Source organism: Laetiporus sulphureus, assembly GCF_001632365.1.
Source record: "Laetiporus sulphureus 93-53 unplaced genomic scaffold LAESUscaffold_15, whole genome shotgun sequence".
NCBI classification, from domain to species: Eukaryota; Fungi; Basidiomycota; class Agaricomycetes; order Polyporales; family Laetiporaceae; genus Laetiporus; species Laetiporus sulphureus.
The window spans coordinates 106,162-129,276 of NW_024468524.1; the positions used below are offsets into that span (position 1 = coordinate 106,162).

The 23,115-nt window shown below is 52.4% G+C and overlaps 8 protein-coding genes across 8 annotated transcripts; 6 read left to right on the forward strand and 2 right to left on the reverse strand.

Annotated features, from left to right (window-relative positions):
* Nucleotides 1–757: 757 nt before the first annotated feature.
* LAESUDRAFT_749400 (uncharacterized protein) lies at nucleotides 758–2,135 on the forward strand (the record flags this gene model as incomplete). Its single annotated transcript, XM_040911556.1, has 7 exons — nucleotides 758–982; nucleotides 1,019–1,079; nucleotides 1,115–1,208; nucleotides 1,232–1,296; nucleotides 1,319–1,433; nucleotides 1,695–1,719; nucleotides 1,863–2,135. The coding sequence occupies exons 1-7, from the start codon at nucleotides 938–940 to the stop codon at nucleotides 2,133–2,135; spliced, it is 678 nt and encodes a 225-aa protein (XP_040765135.1). The 5' UTR covers nucleotides 758–937.
* Nucleotides 2,136–2,968: 833 nt separating this feature from the next.
* On the forward strand, nucleotides 2,969–6,069 carry LAESUDRAFT_677822 (uncharacterized protein). Its single transcript, XM_040905669.1, has 10 exons — nucleotides 2,969–3,285; nucleotides 3,338–3,439; nucleotides 3,490–3,566; nucleotides 3,614–3,701; nucleotides 3,753–3,997; nucleotides 4,055–4,456; nucleotides 4,516–4,707; nucleotides 4,769–5,172; nucleotides 5,225–5,476; nucleotides 5,533–6,069. Exons 1-10 carry the CDS (start codon nucleotides 3,136–3,138, stop codon nucleotides 5,778–5,780), a joined length of 2,160 nt encoding a protein of 719 aa, XP_040765136.1. The 5' UTR covers nucleotides 2,969–3,135; the 3' UTR covers nucleotides 5,781–6,069.
* Nucleotides 6,070–6,723: 654 nt separating this feature from the next.
* LAESUDRAFT_677825 (histone-fold-containing protein) lies at nucleotides 6,724–7,491 on the reverse strand (the record flags this gene model as incomplete). The annotated part of the gene is made up of 4 exons (XM_040905670.1): nucleotides 6,724–7,126; nucleotides 7,184–7,293; nucleotides 7,344–7,401; nucleotides 7,465–7,491. 4 exons carry the CDS (start codon nucleotides 7,489–7,491, stop codon nucleotides 7,010–7,012), a joined length of 312 nt encoding a protein of 103 aa, XP_040765137.1. The 3' UTR covers nucleotides 6,724–7,009.
* A 507-nt stretch (nucleotides 7,492–7,998) lies between these two features.
* Nucleotides 7,999–11,146, reverse strand: LAESUDRAFT_713511 (cytosine-5--methyltransferase; the record flags this gene model as incomplete). Its single annotated transcript, XM_040906974.1, has 15 exons — nucleotides 7,999–8,155; nucleotides 8,214–8,291; nucleotides 8,350–8,401; nucleotides 8,453–8,829; nucleotides 8,886–9,251; nucleotides 9,281–9,388; nucleotides 9,443–9,665; nucleotides 9,716–9,846; nucleotides 9,903–10,273; nucleotides 10,318–10,350; nucleotides 10,401–10,472; nucleotides 10,522–10,627; nucleotides 10,680–10,784; nucleotides 10,842–11,077; nucleotides 11,132–11,146. The coding sequence occupies 15 exons, from the start codon at nucleotides 11,144–11,146 to the stop codon at nucleotides 7,999–8,001; spliced, it is 2,430 nt and encodes an 809-aa protein (XP_040765138.1).
* Nucleotides 11,147–11,338: 192 nt separating this feature from the next.
* On the forward strand, nucleotides 11,339–13,047 carry LAESUDRAFT_758411 (uncharacterized protein; the record flags this gene model as incomplete). Its single annotated transcript, XM_040912444.1, has 4 exons — nucleotides 11,339–11,561; nucleotides 11,609–11,985; nucleotides 12,060–12,869; nucleotides 12,925–13,047. The coding sequence occupies 4 exons, from the start codon at nucleotides 11,339–11,341 to the stop codon at nucleotides 13,045–13,047; spliced, it is 1,533 nt and encodes a 510-aa protein (XP_040765139.1).
* A 618-nt stretch (nucleotides 13,048–13,665) lies between these two features.
* LAESUDRAFT_109227 (aspartic peptidase A1) lies at nucleotides 13,666–16,280 on the forward strand. Its single transcript, XM_040901197.1, has 8 exons — nucleotides 13,666–14,040; nucleotides 14,405–14,431; nucleotides 14,481–14,549; nucleotides 14,608–15,113; nucleotides 15,169–15,342; nucleotides 15,400–15,581; nucleotides 15,639–15,720; nucleotides 15,763–16,280. Exons 1-8 carry the CDS (start codon nucleotides 13,796–13,798, stop codon nucleotides 15,906–15,908), a joined length of 1,431 nt encoding a protein of 476 aa, XP_040765140.1. The 5' UTR covers nucleotides 13,666–13,795; the 3' UTR covers nucleotides 15,909–16,280.
* A 927-nt stretch (nucleotides 16,281–17,207) lies between these two features.
* On the forward strand, nucleotides 17,208–19,262 carry LAESUDRAFT_724865 (aspartic peptidase A1). The gene is made up of 7 exons (XM_040908708.1): nucleotides 17,208–17,517; nucleotides 17,573–17,599; nucleotides 17,652–17,720; nucleotides 17,774–18,288; nucleotides 18,341–18,514; nucleotides 18,571–18,755; nucleotides 18,819–19,262. Exons 1-7 carry the CDS (start codon nucleotides 17,282–17,284, stop codon nucleotides 19,068–19,070), a joined length of 1,458 nt encoding a protein of 485 aa, XP_040765141.1. The 5' UTR covers nucleotides 17,208–17,281; the 3' UTR covers nucleotides 19,071–19,262.
* An 857-nt stretch (nucleotides 19,263–20,119) lies between these two features.
* On the forward strand, nucleotides 20,120–22,753 carry LAESUDRAFT_812069 (uncharacterized protein). Its single transcript, XM_040914375.1, has 22 exons — nucleotides 20,120–20,428; nucleotides 20,484–20,562; nucleotides 20,613–20,626; nucleotides 20,682–20,780; nucleotides 20,833–20,842; nucleotides 20,895–20,912; nucleotides 20,964–20,989; nucleotides 21,043–21,068; nucleotides 21,120–21,175; nucleotides 21,233–21,257; nucleotides 21,315–21,326; nucleotides 21,381–21,396; nucleotides 21,455–21,494; nucleotides 21,551–21,651; nucleotides 21,712–21,758; nucleotides 21,817–21,829; nucleotides 21,886–21,913; nucleotides 21,967–22,024; nucleotides 22,084–22,108; nucleotides 22,160–22,340; nucleotides 22,401–22,466; nucleotides 22,519–22,753. Exons 1-22 carry the CDS (start codon nucleotides 20,346–20,348, stop codon nucleotides 22,615–22,617), a joined length of 1,122 nt encoding a protein of 373 aa, XP_040765142.1. The 5' UTR covers nucleotides 20,120–20,345; the 3' UTR covers nucleotides 22,618–22,753.
* The last annotated feature ends 362 nt before the right edge of the window (nucleotides 22,754–23,115 follow it).

A 23,115-nucleotide genomic window follows, 5' to 3' on the forward strand; every position in this document is an offset into this window, starting at 1 on the left:
GCAACCGGAAAGATATCGGGACGAAGATCAGGCGAGGGCCGCCAGTGTCTCAGAGTTGCAACAACGATGCACCACCGCGCAGTCTCTTTACGTAGAATTTTGGCATAGATAGTATATTTGTCCTTGCCGGCTGTTGATCGCATGTGTGAGAGATGTGTAGCGTGAGAGTGATGAGGAAACGTCCACAAGACAGCTGGGGTGTATCACGGACATCGAGCCAAGAGGAATAAGAGACGATATATTCCCAAACAATGTAAAAAAAGACGTTCGGAGACAGCCCTGAGGATTTAGTGTCATCCAGCGAGGGAACGTACCAGCGGCCGACAGACAAGAGAGCCGTAAGCGTATTGATTCAACATAAGTGGCTCCACGTTGACTGCGCACCAGTGGGAGCTCAGCGTCCCGCTAGGGACGAGATCCGCCGACACGCCTCTTGCTTATGCTTCCCCCGCTGCCGTGCACAACCGTGATGACCCTGCATATTCCCCGATACCGACATGATGGCGCATTGGCAACAAGGTTCGGCGGAACAGGATAACTCCGACGGTTGGCAAGGGATGCCAGGCATTAACTCAGTTCAACATTGATCAGCTCGTCAATGCCCTCCATGGCTCTCTTCAAGAGGAAATTTGAGGCCTCACCTCTATTTCGGCAGTCTAACTATCTTGCAATGGGTCTTGAAGCATAAAGTCCTCACCCCGTATGTCGGGAGGCTCTACACGGAAAGCTATCCAGGCACGATAGAAACTGATAGTAGCGCAGGCGGCGGCAGGAACGTCGCGTACTCAGTCCGTGAGTTAGTTGACTGGCCTCAAGGAGGGTGAGGACTGTCCTGCTTGACAGGATTCCATAGATATGTGCTGCATTCTAGTTCCCTGCAAGGCCATCCGCAGTTGTGAAATCCGGCTGATAGAGTCGCAGCTAGGCTGTATGACCCATGCACACCATGGAATGTATGGCCTCTCCGACGTCGGGTTCTGAGGTATGCGGCATAGATACTCCGTTAGTTGAAAACTAGCAAGGGCCACAAGATGGAGACGCGGAAGAGGCGGTAGGGGAACTAGGAGGATGTGATGATGGTGCGCAGGCTTTGCTCCTATATCTTCCTATGCAGTACCTGAGATGCAGACCCAGCTTGTCCCACCGGCCACCGCTGGACAGTACACGCTTGCAAGCCTGAAGCATCTCCAGGATGCGTTATGCCAGAGGTGTGATGAACCGACGTACGGAGACGAGGCAATGAGGGATCTTCGACCGCGAGCGTCGAGAAGGCTGGGGGCATCATGGTACCTCACTGTACGCTGATATTCTACTGCAGACAGTTTGTACCAAGAAATGATTGCACTCACCGCGGCTATGCCGTGGACCATAATTGTCGTTGGCGCACCCTGGCAAGTAGGCTCCAGAGAGTCCGTGCACCATAGGGCTCGTCAGTAGGTTCACTCATGACGCCTACTCCGCGACGCCATTAGTGTCTTCCATGGATCACGTCCTGCTACAGAGGACGTTCATTCTCGCGATTGTCCAGGCCAGTGACAGCACTCGTAATTGAAGTTTAGGACAGCGTGACGAATCATCTGCAGGACCCAGAGGGTGCCATTTGGCCATTCGACCACCTCCAGTGACGTCAGGAGACTCGACTATTGCACTGACATATCGAAATATCATTAGTCTCGTTAACATCAATTGTCCAGATGCTGGAAGTCTGGCTTTTGTGAAGTAAGCACGCACTAACCCCCTTGTATACGCTCTGAAAATGTCTTCTCAGCGGCGATGACATCATGCTGATGCTGGACGAATGCGCGGCCGATTGACAGCATTGATGCTTTGTGTATTCTCCCGACGGCGGTTGTGTGACATAGACATTTGGTGGGCCTGCGGCAGATAAGGACAACTGGCCTCGTGTGTCTTTCCGAAGGGAGCCTTTGAACGGCGGGATCCGATGCTTATGGTCGATAAGCGTGCGGGTCAAAGGAAGCGCCGGATCTGGCGGTAAACGGTTGCACGCAAGAGCAAAGTTGATGGCCATACCAGATGCGAAGAGTACCCAGGGACGTGATACCACAACTTCCCCGCGTACGGTAACGTGCCAAATGCTTCGCTGTCATTCACGAGGAATGCTCACCTACTGCTGACAATCTGCATGCAAAGAGCAATAATGCAGCATGAGCAGTCATCTCAAGGGCTAGTCCGGCATAGTCGTTGGCTTTGTACTACGGTCGAGGACGTTAGCGCTGGAATTTCGTTGAAGTCCACGCTACCTCCCCTGAATAGCTCGCCTATCGGCTACATCAACTCGTACGTACGGGTGGATATTAGGTGAGCCTATTCTACCAAGCTGGTCTGAGCTTTCCAGTCGTTAAGGATGATCCTCTCAGCCCGTCCGCCACAAACACCGAGGGCGACTTGTTGTTTTTATTTATTGAACAGGTCGCCGTGGTCTTCAGCAGGTAGTCGTCCTTTGAACTATTCCTGGCGAAGGTCTCATGTGCTATGTGACGCTGACCTAGCCGATGAGAACTCGGCATTGGCCAAACGCACTGATGGAATTTGAGTGGGAGCGCTGCAACGCCACTTGGCCTCGACCGTTCGCCGAACATGCCACATTCACATTCTGTCAACGCTATAAATGAACCCTTTATCTGCATAACTTAGATACAGGAGGGGATGTATTTCCTGCGATGCCATTGCTTGTGGTTCTGCGCTCTGCTAGTGCGCCAACCCTGCCCAGTCGGGCAGCATGTGCAGCAATGGCTTTGATCGCCATTTAAATATCTTGGACCTATACGGAACACCTGCTCCCCGATGGCCACCTGTTCCATTATCCCATACCACTGTAAATCATTTTTTGATGCTGCACAAAGAGTTTATAATTATGCGTTGGCAAGGGGAGTGCAGGACTCGCGGTCCTCGGGGTCCCACCGTGGTGCGCGTCTGGCGCATCTGGCACGTCTTGTTTAAACAACTCGGCCACGCTAATCCTCCTCTGTCTTCGATACACCTTTGTCTCGCTGCGCCCCCTCCTTTGGTCTGCTTGAAATACTGAAAGCACAGCGCTGAACCTGTGTCTCTTAACGACGACCCGAAAATTAGTTCACGCACGTTTTCGCATCTGGCTTTACTAGCAAACCACCGATGAACAACGCGTCTCGCCATGATCAGGCAGCTCTGCTGCCACCATTGTTCAAACTAGGACAAGCAGATGGATTCTTTAGCTCTGGACGCACGATGTCAGTCGACTTTTCTCCTCGAGATAACTCCATGGCCTTGTACGCAACACCGACAGTGAGTGCCACGCGCTGCAGAAAGGTCGGCATTAACGGTCCGGTCATTCAAGGGGGATCCTCAAAGCTCGCGCGGAAAAGGCTCTGTTACAGCCTCTGATACATCCATATACATTGCTAGAGCAGACCGCCCGCCCGCTCATGAGAGGAGACTTGTAAGTGGCCACCAGTGATGTCACGGGAGCGTTCGCTCAGGATGGACCAGTTCATCGTGGAAACCTTCAGGGCATTCGGCCCCGTGCAGGATCTGACGTCGTCGCCGCCTGAAGTAGCGGAGAAAATGTAAGGAAACGTATATTGTTGGTCGATTGCACTGAACATGCTCGCAGACTGGCCGAGGTTGAGCCTGCGGAAGCCCTAAAAAAACTTGCCATTGACTACGTCAACTTCTGCGCCGAATGCACCGCGTATAGCTACGTGAGCCCTAATTTGCTTGCTGTGTATGCGTGTGCTCACGGACCAATGCAGGGTCCCAAGGGTCGAGAAGGGCTGCTCCAATATCCGGCTGATCACTACGAAAGTCTGTATGCGACTATGGACCTTTTTCAGCTACTATATCTTCCCGGCGCGAATTGGCAGGACGTCCCGATTGGAGAGCCGCTGTTGGAGTGGCTCAACAAACATTATATAGACCCCAGCCCGATTGGCGGCGACCACTTGTGCAATCTAGAACGGCCATGGGAAGATGACGAGTACTGGCCCTATCTCACGAGGTACGAGCAGTCGTCTCTTACTAATGTCCGAGCTGCGAGATCTGAAGCGATTCTCAGAGCCGTGCTGAGAGGACTTACCGAAACGTGCACCATCTTCCTTGATCGGCTCCAAAGTCATCCACTCTTTGCATTGCGCGAGCTGGCAGCTCTTCTTAGCAGGCTGCTCAACGAGCGCCCGCGCATGTTGAAGAGTGCTACAGACAAAGAATTCATAATAAACACCCGGCGGTGGAAGCACAGGTTCCAGGAGCTCCGCATCAAGCTCGGCCGTGTCGCAGAGCAGGACCGCGATGATGGCTTCGACAACTGGTGGGAGCGCCTCAACGAGATTACGGGCGTCCTCGAAGGTCGTCAGCAGGTGATGAAGAGGGTATGCTCGAATTTGGGACTTGACTGGAAGGAGCGCGTGATTCTGTATTGCATTCACGTGAACCCTCGCTTGCATAGGGATACTCTTCAGTAAGCAGTGCTTATGCGGAGTTGTCCATGATCGTTGACGCCTTGTGTACTATCGACAGGACACTCACGGCGCAGATCTTGGAGGAAGCACCTTGCAATGCTTCAGACCCGTTGGATGTGGTCCTCTCATCGCTTTTCCTTGTAGAGACAACAGAAGCGTTGTCTGCTGCGGCGCGGGTGGACATATGGCTCGCGGCACATCTCGCGGATTTGATGGAGGCGGGACAAGCCATTCGACCTGAACGCGACGAGTAAGTCGCATACATGATATCTTCGCGATGGTCTATTCATTCTTGCATATAAACTTTCCAGCTCGGGACTAACATTGCGCGAACACTATCTCATCGCGTACGCCGAGTATCTGCGCGCCAACCCTGAGCTATGGCGGATCACTGTCAAATACTTATGCGCATGCGGAGAGGTAGGTAAGCGGATGGCAGACGAGGTGCTGCTCCGCGTGCCTTTCAAGGTGGAAGTCCATGAGCCCACGAACGAAGACGACGAAAGCGTTCAGAGCCCACTGCTTCGGGAGCTCAACAAAACGTGCTTTGAACTTGGCCGAGAGGAAACCAGGCGGATGATCTGCAAGGTGGCAGCGCAGCAAGTCATGCAGCAGCGGCAATACGGTATGGCAGCGACGTACAGCGTACTGGCAGAGGACTGGGAGGGACTGGGACGCAATATTGATTGCATGCTTATGGAGTACTTCGAGCGAGGTCTGTCTGTCCTGCTACAGGCTCAGATAACTCGTGTGACATTTTATCACAGGTCCTGAGGAGTATGTGCGGCTCGCGAAGCAGATTGCGCCGTCATTGCTAAAAATAGAGCCGGACGCCACAAACGCCATCTTTCTCCGTCGCGTACACTTCGCACTGTGGTATGCCGACTTCCACGATCAGAGAATGAAGGGCGACCTTGCGGGTGCTGCTTCCGACTTACTCCATATGTTCCGTCGGGACATTGCACCGATATCGTGGTGGGCTGTGCTCCTGTCCGATGCCGCGGAGCTGCTCCAGAGCGGTGGGTGTTTCTGTACGGTGTCTGGTATTGCCATGACATCTAATTCATTCATATAGGAACAACGATGACGTTCCAAACCAATGAGGCCTCATTACTGCTCCGAATCTTGTCAGAGGTGACCAATCGCTCGGAGCAAGACGCAGCAGATGATTATCTGCCTCTGTTGGCGAAGACGACGCAAGGCGGCGACTACCCTTCCGCACTGCAGCGCCTGCAGATCGTGCGGCTGATTCTGCATAAGTACTATGCAAAGTGCAGCTTGGCTGGTACGGGAAAAAGGACAGCTGTTCCTATGATGTACTGAACAGTATCTGGATGGTATTTATTTGTAGTGAGTAGGTAGTGCTAATGCGAGTTCCGGCTCTTGCATTGTCACATTATCAGAATACTCGTCGACTCCTAACCCTCTGCACTGTGGCCAGGCTTCTTGCAATTACGCGGATGTGAGACTCTCGGAGGCTGCGTCGGACGGATGTTGCACTTGAACGGGTATCAAATCTCGAACGAACCCAATCTAGATACGGTCGTTGGGCTTATGTGTGGGCGAAAGGCCTAGCCATACAGAAACGTTCTCAATTCAGCTTCGATTCTGCCAACGACAGCCAACGACTCCTGCGCCTTTTAGAAGCGGTGGGCACTCTGAACGATTTAACGTTGATATTACCGTCCATCTCGGTTCCTTCAGCTTCGGCAATCATGCGGCATTTATGTGTGCTCTTTAGATTGACAGGAGATTCCGCAAGTCTGCTCCCGCGAACCTACCAACTGGGTGATTGCGAAGGCGGATTGAGCCAGGTCTATGGGCCTGGGCAGTGGACACAGCGCACAGCGTTTCTCAAGTAGGCTCAGCAGCACCGGGGCCCTGGAAATGAAGCAGAGGGTCGATCACGGTCTCGCCATTCTCACGCGCAGACTCCGAGTCGAAGCCTCGGGGTGAGGACGGCAGCAGGAGGGCTATGATGCATACTTTCTTGTCCCATCGACCGACATCGACACGAAAGGACAAAAGGTCCACGTTTTGGCCTCAGTTTTACGATCACAGCGGACACGTACTACATGGTTGACAGATTTTTAGTGATCTTACAAGCCCAACGGTGAGGCTATAGTGACAGATTGAGCTTGCCAATTGGGAGCCAGGATCCTTAACTTGCCAGCCTTCTCTTGCATCGCCAACGCTCTTTTATCTGTACAAACGCCCGCCTGGCAACAATTGCTCTGCTAACTATGATAACACAAGCACTTCCTCAAACAATAACACAAAGGAGAATACCATCGGCTCCACAGCAGTCGGAGGGAATGCCATCTCATCACAACTATCTGTGGTACAAATTCATCTCATGATCACTGACATTGAGGAGACGAAACGCTCATGACAGTCAAACACGCCTGAATGGTCGCACCGTCGATGTTGATCAAGATATAATATGTGCGAAATGTGTATAACAATAATAAAACAAAAGAAAATACGACTACATTATACTGATACAACAGTAAAAAGGGACGGACGCAACCATGGAGACATCTCTAAACAGCCTATGCACCGAAACCATAGAGGGTACGCCCTGATCGCTTGAGGGCGTAGACGACGTCGAGAGCGGTAACGGTCTTGCGCTTTGCGTGCTCAGTGTACGTTACGGAGTCACGAATGACCTAAAGAATGACAACTTGTCAGTGTCTATGAATAAGCACGAGTGGCGATGTACGCACGTTTTCGAGGAAGATCTTCAGGACACCACGGGTCTCCTCATAGATGAGTCCAGAGATACGCTTGACACCACCTCGGCGGGCAAGGCGACGAATGGCAGGCTTTGTGATGCCTGTGGCCACCGATTAAGAACGTCTTAGATACGACTGATACTTTACTTACCTTGAATGTTATCGCGAAGAATCTTACGGTGACGCTTAGCACCGCCTTTACCAAGACCCTGTACAAATAGAACGACGCATATTAGTAATTGGCAACCTGTTTATGACTTCACACTGCCCACCTTTCCACCCTTTCCGCGGCCAGACATTGCTTCTAAAGGTTGTAGGAAGTTAAAGAGGTCGAAGTACGGGTGTCTTGATCACCGACGTGAGCGTAACAAAGGGCGAAAGTGGGAACCGTAGTGGAAGCGGCCGCGCTTCTTATACGACGCGCCTGCGGCTGTGGTAATAGCTCACGTGCTCAAACCTTATTTTGTTGAATGAGGTTCAACGCGCCTTGCGCACGTGGGAAACACGTCGTCATTTGCCAAGGTTAAATATGCATAACAGAAGCTGAACTTGCAATGGCTTCAAATCATACTCACATGTTTTGTTTAAGCCTCAAGTACAAACCCTGAGTATCGCATACAGAATGGTGTGCTATGACATGAGATTCTGTTTGGTGTGCATACAGTGCGGTGCAGTAAATGATGCACGGAAAGATCAACTTCAGGTGTCGATATTGAATACGAGCAAGCTTGTGAGTTAGTGATAGTGTTAGATGTACCAGTACTTGTGCAATCTGCCCTTCATACATTACACTGCTCATATGTCTGCTACACGATGCCTTCCATCTTGACGTCCGCTGACGCGTCACTCTCACGTTTGAGCTCGAGGTTGTCTGTAACAGGTGAAGCCTCCTTTTTTCTCCGTTGAGCCATTTCGCGCGCTGCTGTGGTGACATCCTTTCCAAAGGTTCGCAAGCTCAACGCGCTGTAAAAGTGAGACATCAAGAACGCTGAAGCGGTACCCTTTGGCTGAGCTCGCATACCTCTTCGCCCGTTTTTCCAGCATGAGCGTGACGGAGATGTTGGACTTCCAGATCGGTAACACCAGTTCGTGCGTCAACCTGGATGTAATGATATAGAGTCAATCGACGTCGAGACAGATATTGATGAAGGACTGACGTAGCGCCGCCCGCCTGTCCAGGTTCAAATCGGACGACATGACTCCCAACGTCTGCGCAGCATTGCATTCAGTGACGAAACATTATAGGTCTTCTACACGTACCCTTCGACTCAATCAGCGACTTGAACGGCTCACCAAATGACGTGCACAGCGGATAATACGACTCCATGAAGACCTTGAGCGTCGCAACATCCGCGGAGAGGATCGACTGCGGCTCGATATGCGGGAGGACGACGGGCAACCCCTCGCTGAGGACACGGAACTGCGGCCGCGCGCCCTCGCGCTTCGCCTCGGCGCTCTCTTGTTTCGCGATGATTTTAGTCCCGCACGTCATGAGCCGCATGCGCGAGTAGTCGTTATGCAGGACGATGTCCTTCACGATGTCGTTCGTCATGTACATCGAGCGGAGCGCTTCACCCTCAGGGTTGCGCACGAGGACGTTGGACGAGGGAAAGTCGGGCGTGAAGTGGAGTTGCGAACTGGTTGCGTGGATTAGGAACATAGGACACAAGAGATAGAGTGGCGAGGAGCGTACAAGCAACTTTTCAGGATCGGGTCGTCGGGGGAGATGAACGTGAATGGGTTCTCCTTGAAGTGCACAGCAGCTCCCGCGGTGACCTCGCCTTTCCCCTTGCGGCTCTGCTTCTCCTTGAATTCGGCAGGAGTAACTTGGGACGCGGGCTCTGTCTTCGTCTCTGCTTCAACGGTGGACGACGGTTCCTCCGCCATTTCTTCGAGCACGTCCTCATCTATCTCCTCTGCTTGCTTGGCTCCGTCCTCTATGGCGGTCGCAGGTAAAGCCTCTTGGTCATCAAGTTTCTGTCTCTTCTCTGGAGAGATCCCAGGTGCGTCCACCACGTCCGCCGGCCGCTTTCCCTCCCTGCGCTCCGTAATGAGCATGCTGCGAAACACCACCCGGTTTGTACGTACGTAGTCTCCTTCTGAGGCTCTCGGCTGGCGATGGCCGTAGGGGGCACTTTCTCCAAAATCGCGATGAAGAATCCTCCAGTGTCCTGCAGGTGGGGATATATGCGCAAGCTGCAACGGAACCAATTGAGCCAGTGCGTTGCACGAGTATTCGATCGCACGCACCAACGAGTAAGGTTCAGGCGCTCAACCTCTCCGGCAGGAGGAGACCAGTGCGTCTCGAACATCTTGCTCTCTGACCGCTTGTCCTCGGGCAAAGACTGGATATATGCATCATACGTGGCGAACTCTGTCGTGATAGCGCGGTCCACCGTAGGTGTCCAGGTTGTCAGACCAGGTCGGTGAACGAGACCCGGCAGATGGCTCGACATGTCGATGAGCTGGAACCCTGAGATGCTATGCATCAACCATCTTACGGTCCCATGCCGATGCACTCACCTGGAATGGACTTTAATGCGGCCGCTATGACGGCCTCGTTCTCCACCGGGTTCAGCGAACACGTAGAGTACACAATCCGGCCTCCCTTCTTGAGCATGCGCATCGCTCGCTGAAGGATGCGGATCTGTAGACTATCATGGACCTGTTCGCGATCAAAAAGCACGATCAGAAACACGAGATAACTAACCCATGCAGGCCATTCCCATCCATCGGCTGCCAGTTCTTCCATATCCCGGGATTTTTTCTCAACGTTCCATCGCCGCTGCAGGGAACGTCGCAGAGAATCCGATCGAACAGCAGCTGGTACTGCTTCTTGGCAGCGACCCGTGCTTTTGTACTGGAGGGGAAGACGACCTGTTCCGAGGGGATCTTGATAATGGGGTAGATGGATGCGTCATGATTGGTCACCATCAGTGCGGGCGATGGGAGTCGGGCAGCTTGGTGAATGAGCATATGCGTACGCTTGTAGTCGCTGTCGTTTGCGATGAGAAGTCCCGTGGGGAAGGACGAAGCGGTCACAGTGTCTTGTGCATGAAGGGCTTCGAGGAGTTGCGCCGTCTACACACATGAGCAGCTTTCACTCGATATGCCTAGTGACATACCTTAGAGCCTGGCGCTGCGCACATGTCCATGACCTTCGAAGGGCCTTCAGTCGTTTCCGAAGAGAAAAGAAGCAGTTGCTTACCCGATGATGGGGCTCGACTTGCAAGAATAGTGGGGGGAGCATGCTCACAGCTTCTTGGCGAGAGATATTGCCCTATCAAGGAAGTTAGAAGTAAAGCGTACGACAATAAGATCCAACATACGACTTCTGTCTCAAAGACTAGGAACGAGTGGAACTTTTTGAATTCGGGCGACTTCCGCAGAACCTTCTTGGAGACGTTGAACTGCCAAGCGAGGCCCTCAGGATACCTTGACAAACCATCATGATACGAGCTATGCAGAGAAAGCGGAAGAATTATACCAGGGTATTTGTGATGGTGGCGACACCGCTTCGCCTTCGAAAACGACGCCGGCCAAGTGAGGCACATAAGTGTCCTTAATAGTGTCATTGAGCAGCTGTGCAGTCCTTCATGGAATCAGCGCTCAACATGACACAATTTCGATAGCACGGAATACCACTCACTGTCGGCTGCCGGCTACACGGAAGGTTGTCGGAAGGGGATTCCTCATAGCCTCCATAAACGCCTCCCATTCTTCGTCGGGAAGAATATGCTGTGCCTTGTAGTACTTTTCGAAACGCTCATTGTGCATTTGCTCTCTGTGGACCGCGTCGGTCCTGTAAGTATCTTCCTTCCGCTCATCAGTCGCGGACGTTGCAGTCTTCCCTTTTGCATTGGGGGGATGATGGGGAGCCGCTTTCTAGGAAGAATAATTGCTCTGTAAATCGCGAGAGAACAGAGACGTAAAACATACTTTTCTGCGAGGCATCTTGCGCAAAGCCAAAGGACGTACCGAGTGAAGTGCGAGAGAGAGCGCGCACTCGAGACGCCCGCGACAACTTCACGTCCACGTGTTTGGACGCGTGACAGACGCGCTTGTCACGTCACGTTTCCAGCGCTAGTGCCTACTCCTACCCAAATTGCCAATTCGCAGGCTTGACATATCCAGTATACGGTTCACATGAGCTCCGCCACATCCAGCCGGCCATTGGGCTCTCAGCAAGGGGAAGATTACGCCGATGACCCACTGACGCGTTTTATAACCGTCCACAATTTCAGCACAAGACATGCAGACCCCATTGATTCCCAAGATGCATTGGATCGTGGCAAACAAATCGTTGATGCGGCCGTTTCAGCAGAGCAATGGTTCAGGCCAGCCAGAATACTCGATGAGCTCACCTTCAGTAGGTTCCCTTATCCGCCGTCGGACGATACTGAATCGTGATCGCAGTTATCAGAGGGAATTGCTACGCATATATCCATCCACCTCCACGATGTTTCTCCAGAGACTGGGAGAGTCGTGATGTGCCTATCTGTACTTTGAAAGACTGGGGAGAAATGCCAGAGACAGGTGAGGATCCGGACGTGTTCTCGCTCCAGGATTTGAAGGAATTCGAGAGTACACGCCTGCTTGCAAACCTGTCAGGGACACGTAAGCGGGAAGCGGAATCTATGCATGTCTCTGAGATCATGGAGTCCGCGGAAGGAGACATTATTAAGGATTCTCTCAACGGGAAAAAGAGGGCAGGCGATGAATTGACCCAAGAGGAACGTCCGCCCAAGCGCCCATGTTTTAACGAGCAGTCGCTGCAAAGAACGATCCCGCAGGTCAGTATATGCATAGACATCATTTACGGGGAGCGCTCTGTGTCAATCATCTCAATGACTCAAATATATTTCAGCCGCATTATATTCCTTCCCCCGTCTTAACCACCGACGCTGTCGCGGGTGAGATAGATCCCTCTAAATTCTATGCAAGTTTCCAACCGACACCGATCGCTCCATATACAAGTGACACTATGAATGAATGGTTGGAGGATCCCGCTGCTAGAGGTGCATGGGTCGTGCCTATTCGCGGAGCTCTGCCTTGGGAGGATTGTACTCCAGCGGCGATCTTATTCACTAAGAGCGCAAACTCAAATTCGAGCTCAGCAGACAATGAAGAGCAGAATCAACTTCCGCGGCGTGCAGGCAAATCAAGCGATCTGGCGCCATTCGGCCCGGCACAAATAACATGGACTTATGCGTCACTTGTTGAATTCTGGGCATTCCTCCGCACGTTGCGTGAGGCGGGTACCCTCGGACCAATCTCACTGTCGTTCCATTCTGCTCCTGTCATCCGAGTCACCTCATCGTCAAGCACTGTGCCACAGGCAGGACACGCTACCGAGAGCAAGACATCCGAAAAGACAACGCTGCTAGCGATTTCTACGTTGTTGTCAGTCGATCACATCAAGATCTACCACGACGTCGGCTATGCGATGCGCTTGAGGAATGTATTGCATGCATGGCGCTACAAGGCGCCAATTCCCCAGTCAATCGCTTGTCATCGTCACAAAACACCTAAAGGTATTCCCTCCGTGACTGCAAACAATGATGTTGGTCCCTTATCCTCAAATAGTGGTCAGCGGAACGATGACGGCGCTGCTGCCCGAACTAGCTCCAGCGAGACCCCTATCGTGAAGGTACCCGTGCTGAAGAGGGCAAAGCTGGTTCTACTCGATGAACAGTCGAGGGCTGTGCTAATCTGCTGATACTTGTTATCAGATGTTCGCGCCGCCCTCACAGCCTGACGTTACATTTGTGGCAAAATCCATTTTCGCTCATTGGCCACTCGCAGAACCCTGCTTGGATGTGCTCCGTACTGGCCTTGTTACTGCTGCGCTTTAGCCTCGTCTCCTTATGCCTTCGCCCAGTCTCTCGGCTTATGCTCAAATGCTGTATTCAAGCAACTGCAAGGCTTTTCTTGTGGCCTTTTGCTGTGCATGCATCAGCGTGTGCAACGTCATGTTGGCCGCTTTTAAGTGGATCCGCCCAGCAGCCGCGGCATAATCTCAGCCAGACGCGGACGTCATACCTGGCGAAGACTTGCCATCCTGCGAGCTTCGTGCTTGGTATGTGTCGTCTTGGGTCTCGCCTCGAATGTGCGTGTTGACCCGACGTGTTCCGCGGTTGGTTGTCAGTCTTGAAGCTCGAGCATGTCGTCCGAAAATCGGGCTTATTCCACGGCCACTCCAGTCTAGTTCAACGATCCACAGTGAGTCTGTCGTCACTTAGGTCTCGCGAATCTGCCGTAGAATGTTTGATCCCCACCAACGACCTCCAGTCATCTGACCGTGTTTTCTGCCTCGAACGGCATCGACTTGGAAATGCTTAGGAGTGCGGCGTCTAACTGCGGTGCTGCGGGCTGAAGACGGACCGGCTGCCACATATGGAAAATATATCGTAATGCCGATGACGCCTGCCGCCGGTGTCGCTTGGTATCCGCCACCGAGGCCTTCATAATTCAAGCTCTCCGCCCGCATGGTGCGCAGCTGTGCTCTCCTTCCCCTCTCCCCTCACCGTCCCACTTCTCTCGATTTGGTCTGCTCGTGCGCCGCTCTAATGCAATAGCGCATCTGCGCCCCGAATCACAACTATGCACCTTCCTGTGACGCTATTAATCACGTGCTTTGTGTTTGCGTTCGACGCTGTCGCCGCTCCTCAGCCTTTTCCCGATGAACTCCGCACCCTCGACAAGCATATCTCACTCACGCGAGCACCGCGACGCCGGCGTGACTCAGAAGATATATACGAGACACTAAGGAGGCAGAAGTTGGCGTTGGATGCTAAATATGGACTGGGCCAATCTCAGGAGAGGAAGCGGGCGTACGGCATGAATCTGTGAGCGTCTCACTTGCCCGTGTGTTCTGGTAATGGCTTGCGTGCATGCATGTGTGGAGCAGGACTCGAGCTCTTTCTGGTCAGCACAGATTCATGGCCAGAATCTTATTCAAGCTGTCCAGTCTCTCGCCTGGTTGCTCCTCACTAGAGCAAAGACGGTATTAGGCCTCGGCACAGCCTAGGGGCTGTCTGAATCTCGCCTTTGTGCTTCGTTACATTCCCTAAAGAGCTTTATAGTTCTCAGAATGCCGCTGAGCTCAGCATGGCATGCACAGTCTGCGTTTTTATTAAATGCATGCACGACAGCCGTTATGAACAGCGCCGTCTAAAGTTTATGAACCAGGTTCTGACCCACTGATGACAGGCTCACGAATCTGGAATACGACCTAAGGTATGTGATCCTTCTGTCTTTCGTCAAGTTCACACTGATTCTGGTGCAGTTATTACGCATCATTGGCAATTGGCACACCCCCAGTATCATATAATGTTATTCTTGACACCGGCTCCGCGTGAGTTTCATGCACATAGAGCCTCGCGCTGATGCTGACCTTATGCGCTCGCGGGCAGCGACCTATGGGTTGCTGGCACAGCTGCTGCAACGCAGGTTGACAACGGAATATCAACTTTCAATACATCCGGGTCCTCGAGTTTACGATACATCAACGAGACTTTCTCCATCACGTATGGTTCTGGTTCGGCAGAGGGGGAGCTGTGGGCAGATGAAGTCCAGTTTGCCGGCTTCAAGGCTAATCAGACCTTTGCGGTCGTCGATGAGCTCACGAGCAATCTCCTCAATGTGCCAATATCGGGCATTCTTGGCATGGCTTGGAGATCGATAGCTTCGTCGGGCGCAGTTCCGTTTTGGCAGGCGCTTGCTGCAGCAAACGGCACGCTTGACGAGGCGCTCTTCGGTGTTCAATTGACAAGATATAATAATGTCACAAATGCCTCGAAGAATGCACCCGGAGGCACGTTTACCCTAGGAACGACCAATACGAGTCTGTACACGGGCGAGATCGACTTCCAGGCCACTCCATCTGACCAGAGGACCTACTGGTTGCAAGAGATCACCAGTATGCATTCATCGATTTTGGAGCCGGCGTACAGCATTGAAAACCATCTATGTAGGCATGACGGTGCAGGGGAACACGATAGACCTCGAGTCCGGCAGTTCCTCCTATGCGGCCATCGATACAGGTACCACGCTGGTTGGCGGGCCGTCGGCTGCCATTGCTGCTATATACGAACAAATTGAAGGGAGCGCGGCAGGCGCAGGCTCTCTTTCAGGATACTACACCTATCGTATGAAGAATTCAGTCTAACATTGAACGAACACGGCTCACGATTTTCATCATCTAGCGTGCTCGACGAAGGTGGAACTGACCGTGACGTTCGGATCGAGCTCGAATGCGTGGTCCGTTTCGTCGGCGGATTTCGAGTACGCGTCCCTGGGCTACAACAATCTCTGCGTGGGCGCGTTCGTTGTCACCGACAACACAGGTAGTACTGCGCCTGCATGGATCGTCGGCGACACGTTCCTTGTGCGTTCCCTCATTCATGCCTCTGCTACCTAGTGCTGATCGTGCACACCTGAGCAGAAGAACGTGTATTCCGTTTACCGCTACGACCCTCCCGCTGTCGGTTTTGCGACACTGTCCGATCTGGCCCTTTCCATGAACGGTGCGGCGGGGTCGGCGCCCAGCCCCACTATTGGGTCTGCAGCCGCGGCGGTGACCACGGCGAGCGTAACGTCGACGGTGTATGCGAGCGCTCACAGGAGCGGCGGCAAGAGCAGCGTGGTGCGCGTCGATATCATGAGCAGCCTGGCCTTGTTGTCGGCCGGGATCGTTGCGGCGCTGATGTTCTAGCGCGCTGTGCTGAGCGGTGATAGATCAGACTCCCTGCCGTGCCATAAAGCAGTCGCGTCGCGGTTGGGCTGTTGCATTGCGTCAATCCCATACTGGACAGGACACACTCAGGGACTAAATCTCTGTTATAAGAAGCGGACCGGACATGACTGTTGTACAATAATTGCGCGCAATGTTGCTTTATAATATGTTCAGAAACGGTGACTTTTCAAATATTCAGAACTACTGGACGGAGAAACCTTCCGCAAGGGTAGTTAATGGCATGCTTAAATAGTAGTCGCGATTTGTCGCGGACGTTGTAGTTACTAGAGCGTGCTCTGATTTGACTTTGACTTGTTCTTCAGAGCAAAATTACAGACAAGTTGAGCCGGAGATCACGACCGTCACACAGTCAAAACAACCGTCGCAGTCAAAGTTGCTTTGACGACACGGCGTAGGTGAATCACAGAGCTTTCAGATTACCCAGAAAAGCGCCTTCGAAGAAGGTTAGTCTCAAATCAGAAAGTCATGCATAGGAAGTCTCACCACCGTGAATGCACTATGAAAGGTCGCAGAAAGCGCGAATGTGAAATCGTCTTGACAGCAAGATGAAATGATTAGTGATACACCGGACATCGCTTTCTAGCGCGGGTGCATTACATCGCGCGGATTACGTTGACGTGCGTATATGTAGGGCTCGGAACGTAAAGGCCGTCGCTTCTGCCGCAATGACACTCGGCTTTGTGTATCACACGAGTTTTGGATGTAGTGCAACGTTGTATAATCAACTGCAGATTCATTGTGACCAAAGATTACATACGTTGTTCTGCGTACCGCTTGAGCCACGATATAGACGCCTGTATAGACATATCAACCGCTTCGTGACAAACGGCAGCATTAATGAGCGCATCCAGATTTACGACAAACACACTTGATGGAGGTGAGCAGCGGTTGCATTAGCAGGTACGGCAGTCATCGGCTGAAAATGCTTGGTAATTCTGTACTGGGCGATGCCACGCTTACTGCGGGCGCAGTGATTGGGCGGCGACGGGCGGTCAGTCTGAACGGCGATTCCATAAAAGGGAGGTGGCCGAGGTGCCGGTGGCAACAGGTGGCGGTCGAGCGTGCAGGCCGCCACCTCAGCCTTTCTGCTTCCAGGCCAGCCTTGTTTTCTCCTTCGTATTTCTGCCTCGCACGTCTTCCCCGCGCTGCTATTTCCGGCTGTGCGGGTCTAGCATTCGCCCGCGGCGCCGAGCTCAGACGAAAGGATCACCTTGCCAGTCTTGCCGCGCAGTGCGCAGCCGACTCTGCACTTCTCACCCGTTTTATAGCTCCACCCGCTCTCTCGACTGCTTTCATCCTAATCCGATACCCCAACGAGTAACGTACCGGCAATGCTGCTCCCGCTCTCGCTCTCCATAACGCTTCTCTCGCTCGTTCTCGATACGCTCGCAGCTCCTCGCCCCGCTGCATCTGGCTTGCATGTCGGGCTCTCGCGCAGGACACCTCAAAAGACCAAGCGCAGTCCCACGGAGGTCGCTGCGTCGTTACAAAGGCGGAAGTTGGCCCTGGAGGCCAAGTATGGCATCGGCCACGCCAAGAATAACAAACGGTCATCTGGCATGAACCTGTGAGCTTCTTCGTCGCACGAAAGCCTCGCGTTTCTGAGATCGCTACTTGAACAGACTAACGAATGAAGCTGCCGACTCGAGGTCTGTAGCACAGAGGGTTGTTCGACGTCTAGGCTGCTAATCGTGCCTCCAGCTATTTTGCTTCGTTAGCCATTGGCACTCCCGCAGTTTCCTTTGATGTTATTTTGGACACAGGTTCATCGTGAGTTCGAATTACGAGGCGGTCGAACCACTCTGATGGACCATCCCCCTCAGTGATCTGTGGGTGGCTGGAGCGAGCAGCGGCTCGGCCAGCAGCATCCCTAGTGGCATCGCCATGTTCGAGTCCACCAAGTCCACCTCGTTCACGAACCTCAGCACCGCATTCGAGATCACGTATGACTCGGGCGAGGCGGCGGGCTACCTCGGGAAGGACACCGTGCAGCTCGCGGGCTTCGAAGTCAAGGCGCAGACATTCGCCGTCGTCGACGAGGTGTCGAGCGGTGTGCTGACGACGCCCGTATCCGGTCTGATCGGCATGGCATGGCAGTCCATTGCCTCTTCAGGCGCGACGCCATTCTGGCAGGCGCTCGCAGAGGCGAATGGCACGCTGTCCGAGAACGTGTTCGGCGTGCAGCTGACTCGGTACAACAACGACTCGAAGGCACAGGAGCTCGAGCCTGGAGGCACCTTCACTCTCGGCGCGACCAACGCGAGCCTGTACACCGGCGAGCTTGACTTTCAGGATATCCCTAGTGGCGAGGTTGGATATTGGATTCAGGAGGTTGCTGGTACGTTGGGCCTGCATCACTTATTCTTGACGGTAACGCCAACTCTGCATAGAAATCACTGTTGGAGGCACTGCCATCACCCTGACGTCCGGCTCTGACTCATATGCTGCGATCGATACTGGCACTACATTGATTGGCGGGCCTTCTGCTGCCATCGCTGAGATCTATGCCAAGGTTGACGGCGCTGTCGCTGGTACGGGCAACCTTGAAGGATACTACACCTACCGTGCGTATGCTCTCTTTCATTGCGTCGAAACCTCAACGCTCATGCTCTTTTTACAGCTTGCTCTACCAGCGTCACCGTGGCGTTCAAGTTCGGTTCGAGCTCAAACTCCTGGTCGGTCTCTCCGGATGATTTCGAGTTTGAACAGGCGAACGAAGACGGCAGTGAGTGCATCGGCGCGTTCTTCGTCATCGACAACGCCGGCACGAGCGCACCCGCGTGGATCGTCGGCGATACGTTCCTCGTACGTATTTTCCCCCTCGTTGCGTCCTCAATGTCCGTTGATCCCGCTTCGGTCCGCGCACAGAAAAATGTATACGCCGCGTTCCAGTACGACCCACCGGCGGTCGGCTTCGCCGCGCTGTCCGAGACTGCGCATGCGATGAACGGCGCGGTCGCGTCTGCGCCGAGCGCGACGATTGGCTCGGTGCAGGCGGCGGTGAGCGCGACTGGGAGCGTCGACACGAGCGACACGAGCGGCGCTGCGAGTGTGCGCGGCGCGGGATTGGGGCTGGTCAGTGTGGCTGCTTCGGTGATCGTGGCTGGGCTGCTGCTGTGATCGCCGTTCTCCGCCTTGATGACACGGTGTGGGACTGTTAATGTCATGTTGCTCGTTGTAATGCCTTTTTTGCTTTCATCTGCATACTCGTTGCCAGCGGACGGTGGAGTGTTTCTGATGATGGACTGCCGATGTATGGACGGGCGCATGTTATGTTTCCTTACACGGTTCTTGCTTGTGCGTGATTACTTACCGTGGACGTTGTATTATATCAATGCTCGTATGCGGGCTCTTGAGATAATGAAATGGGTGAAGTAGAGCGCAAGGTAGAGGTGCTATACGGTCCTTACCCGTTAGGACTCTCCAGACGTTCTTCACACTGCAATATAGCGACCGTTTTAGCCATCAAACCGTTTTCTTTTCACATCGCTCCGTAACAATCACGTAACAGATTGCCGAGTATTCATACATGTCTTAATTGACGAGGATGGGAATTTGGGTTCATTCATCCAATGTTCATCGTGTACGCTCCCCTAAGCGACAATCCTTTCCCAGGATTCGCTTTGTAACGTGCATGCATGTGGCACACGCGAGTTTGTCGGGACAAGTGTGTGAAAGAATCTATACAATACTAATGTTGATATATAGACTCAGCCAACCCACGGAACAGTGCGGGGTAATACATCACTTTTAATAAAGTCTTAGCGGTTGTTGCGTGCAGGAGAACGTCTGTTCAGCTGAGGATAGAGGCGACCACGATATAAGCTTCAAGCTCAAGCTCAAGTCGTGTGGCCTCCATCACATTCGCTGAGCGCTGAACCTGAAAACTTGCCATAACTAGACATCCGTGCCCGGGGTTTGCGGCTGAGCGCTGAGCGCTGAAGCTTGAAGCATTGATGCAGTGTCCCCCTGCTTCCCACGCTAACCTCTCCTTTCAATATATACATTCTGAGCACCGACCGTGTTCATTCTTTGGATGCTTGGCGCAGGACAGAAACCACCAGCAGAAAAATGCAGCAAATTGTTTGCTAGTCGAGTTCAAAGAAGCCCTCGTCAATTGTGAGATCAGGAACTCGTGTGGCCACGCTACAGCGCCATCTCACCAAACACAGGGATCGGGAAGACGGCTAGGGACCATCTGATTCGCGCATGTCATCAGAATCCGCGCGGAGGTGTCAACTGTACCCGATTTACATCCGCTCCCAGAAGGGTTCCATGTCTTTCGGATGTGCCGGTGAGGCGGTCAGGATCCCAATTCAATGCACACGTCCTCCACAGCTTTCTTGCTCTGTGCTGCGATCTCCCTGCCCTACAACTATTTCATGAATTCCCAGGATGAGCGACCAGCCTGGAGTTGTTATGGATATCTTTCGGAAATCCCTTGGCGCGCTCTTGTTGGGCATGTTTGCGCAGGCAATGTACGATTACCTTGCATAGGGTCCGTGGTGGTCTGCTAACCTAGGCGTGGCGAAGTGTGTATGGCATCGCATCTTCGGTGACATGGACCTACTTTCGACGTTATGCCATCGATCGAGGTTGGTTCAAGGCGATGGTAAGTTATTCACTTACGTACGATAACAGAACTTGACGGATCACACATAGGTATTCATTATTTGGTACTTCATTTGGCGCCATCTTCATTCACCGCGGTACTGAGTATTACGCCCTTAGGCTGGCATGCACGTTCTGCCTAGCAGTCACGATCCGTAGCATGTACAGTTACATCGTCACAGACTATATGAACACACGAGGACTTCAAGTCTTCCCGTGGTGAGTAGCTGTTCCGTTTGTATACAGAAATCATTCATTGATCTGTATGCAGGGGTGTCGCTGTGCGTCGTGCTGCAATACGTGTTGTCGTTTAGCGCTGATCTTGCATCGTAGATCTTGACCACTTCCATAGTACGGTACACTCTTTTTCACCGTTAGCAATTCACTTACTGCATTGTGTAGTCGTTTGTCACCACGGTTGTCCGCTTGTAAGTGGGCGTTCCACTTCGCATTATTTTCTGTCTCAGTGATCGCCTTACAGTATGTTTCTGAACCGATTACGTCTTCGTGAGTTTTAAACATGTCATCCGCAAGAGTATCTATCCACTCCACATGCAGTATACCAGGCAAAAGGAGAGCTCAATGCCTGGCGAGCGTTTTATTTATGCTTGATAGTGCGTATTGCAGTGGGCATGCCAAGCGTACCAGATATACATGATCCTCTTTTACAGGCCCTACTTTCCCTAGCAGATCTTGGTCAGTGCCATATAGAGGTGTCGCGTGCTAAGCTGATCGATAACATGGATTTTGCAGCCGTAGCAATTAGTATGTCACAGCGATCATGCCTGCAGATAGTTGCTCACAAGTTATGATGTCTAGCCATCACAGTCAAGATGTATGCTTTCTCCTTCTTCCAGCCTTTTCATGGCAAACTCTTGACTCTGATCTCGCAGGTTCCTTAAGCCATCCATCGATACTTTGACCATACTCTGGGTATACCAGTCCAGATAGATTGCAAAGAAACCTAGCTGACATTTTCCGCATTTTAGAATTTGTTGGTGACGATATTTGCCGTAGGGATATCCGCAGACGTCATACTCGCGAGCATGATGTGCATATGTCTGCATATGTCGCGCACTGGGGTGCAGCGGTGCGCCGGGTCCCTCGTACGCCTTTCTCTGCTGATGCTGACCCCAGGCGATACGACTAGGACGGACTCACTCATCAATCTGCTTATTATCTACACGATCAACACTGGTTCGTGCCTTGTCCTAAGATGAAACTGATTGCCTATTGATGCCGTCCGATTTGTCAGGTCTATTTCCAACGTTCGTTCCCCGTGTTCCGTGAGGCTTTGACGTATAGCTGACCTCCTTAATGACAGTCTATGTGCTATCGCAACGTTGATCAGCGTGCGTATGCTCCGTTTCCTCATTCTAGAAATACTCATAGATTCGGTCGAAAGTTCTGCCTGAGGCAAGATGTACTCATATACTTCCCTTTCTACATCCAAATACCCGCACGTGCGTCTCCTCGGTTTTTAAAAAAGCCTTCGTCGATCTAACATATGATGTGTCTGTAGTGTACCTCATTGCTCTAGTTGCGAAGTGTGACACTCGTTTAGGATGCCCGCGCTCCACTCACTTTGTGATTCGCAGCCTCAATCATCGCGAGGTCTTCCGCCGGCAAATTCAAAGACCTCTCACTCTCGACCTCTCCGCGTTCGACATGCTACCACCAACAGAAGGCTCACAATACATGCAGCGGATGTCGTATCCGACTCCCTCGTTCGTGCACCCCAACGTGACGTCAGGAACCTTCACGGTACCCTCTACCCCAGTACGCATCCGAGCCTCTGCATAATTGTATGCACATTCTGAGCGCACATTTTGCTTACAGCATATAGCGGCTGATGACAAAAGCTCATCTTACACTCAGCGCTTTTCTGCAAACGATGCATCATCGGTATGTCGAAGTGTTTCCCAAGTGGGTGTCGTGCCTAAATGCGCTCATCTAGTGTCTCGAGCGAGGTCCTGAGAGAGAACCCTACACACGCTCGGAGTCGTCGGAAGTCATTTTGGATTCTATTGCAGATCTCGACCTAGCGGTCTCCTAGATGATTGGGATGGTCTTCAAAATTGCTCGGCCGCTGCTCGAGCCTATGATACCAATATCATATGTACTAAGCTTAATGAAGTCATCACAATCATCATTTTCAATCGAAGCCATCAAAGCGATTTTTTTCGTCCGTGATAACCACGTAATGTTTGCGGACTCCCATACATGTCTTAATTAGAATTAGGGTTCATGCATCCAATGTTCACGGTGTACGCTCCCCGTGTCAACCTTGGCAACAATATTCTTCGCCAAGATCCGCCTTGTAATGCGCTAACATGCACGCGCGAGAAGTTTGTCCGGACAAGTGTGTGAAAGAGTCTATACAATAATGTGCATATTTACACTCAGCCAACCCGCGGAACAGTGCGAGGTAATACATCACTTTTTATTAAACCTTAGCGTCCGTTCAGCTGTGAACAGAGGCCCGGCTTCATCATGGTATAGGCTTCGAGGTTCAAAGCTTCAAAGTTTCAAGCTTCTTCAAGCTCAAGTCACC

What these genes read in the sequence shown, in the direction of transcription:
- LAESUDRAFT_677822 (XM_040905669.1), top strand. Translation starts at nt 3,136, where the DNA reads ATGAACAACGCGTCTCGCCATGATCAGGCAGCTCTGCTGCCACCATTG. An exon ending in AATGCACCGCGTATAGCTAC is followed by an intron (nt 3,702 to 3,752) that starts GTGAGCCCTAAT and finishes GGACCAATGCAG; the next exon opens with GGTCCCAAGGGTCGAGAAGG. An exon ending in TACTGGCCCTATCTCACGAG is followed by an intron (nt 3,998 to 4,054) that starts GTACGAGCAGTC and finishes AGCGATTCTCAG; the next exon opens with AGCCGTGCTGAGAGGACTTA.
- LAESUDRAFT_812069 (XM_040914375.1), top strand. Translation starts at nt 20,346, where the DNA reads ATGAGCGACCAGCCTGGAGTTGTTATGGATATCTTTCGGAAATCCCTT. An exon ending in TCTGAACCGATTACGTCTTC is followed by an intron (nt 21,069 to 21,119) that starts GTGAGTTTTAAA and finishes CTCCACATGCAG; the next exon opens with TATACCAGGCAAAAGGAGAG. An exon ending in TCACGGTACCCTCTACCCCA is followed by an intron (nt 22,341 to 22,400) that starts GTACGCATCCGA and finishes TTTTGCTTACAG; the next exon opens with CATATAGCGGCTGATGACAA.
- LAESUDRAFT_109227 (XM_040901197.1), top strand. Translation starts at nt 13,796, where the DNA reads ATGCACCTTCCTGTGACGCTATTAATCACGTGCTTTGTGTTTGCGTTC. An exon ending in CGGGCGTACGGCATGAATCT is followed by an intron (nt 14,041 to 14,404) that starts GTGAGCGTCTCA and finishes CACTGATGACAG; the next exon opens with GCTCACGAATCTGGAATACG. An exon ending in CTGGTTGCAAGAGATCACCA is followed by an intron (nt 15,114 to 15,168) that starts GTATGCATTCAT and finishes CCATCTATGTAG; the next exon opens with GCATGACGGTGCAGGGGAAC.
- LAESUDRAFT_724865 (XM_040908708.1), top strand. Translation starts at nt 17,282, where the DNA reads ATGCTGCTCCCGCTCTCGCTCTCCATAACGCTTCTCTCGCTCGTTCTC. An exon ending in ATTTTGGACACAGGTTCATC is followed by an intron (nt 17,721 to 17,773) that starts GTGAGTTCGAAT and finishes CATCCCCCTCAG; the next exon opens with TGATCTGTGGGTGGCTGGAG. An exon ending in TGAAGGATACTACACCTACC is followed by an intron (nt 18,515 to 18,570) that starts GTGCGTATGCTC and finishes CTCTTTTTACAG; the next exon opens with CTTGCTCTACCAGCGTCACC.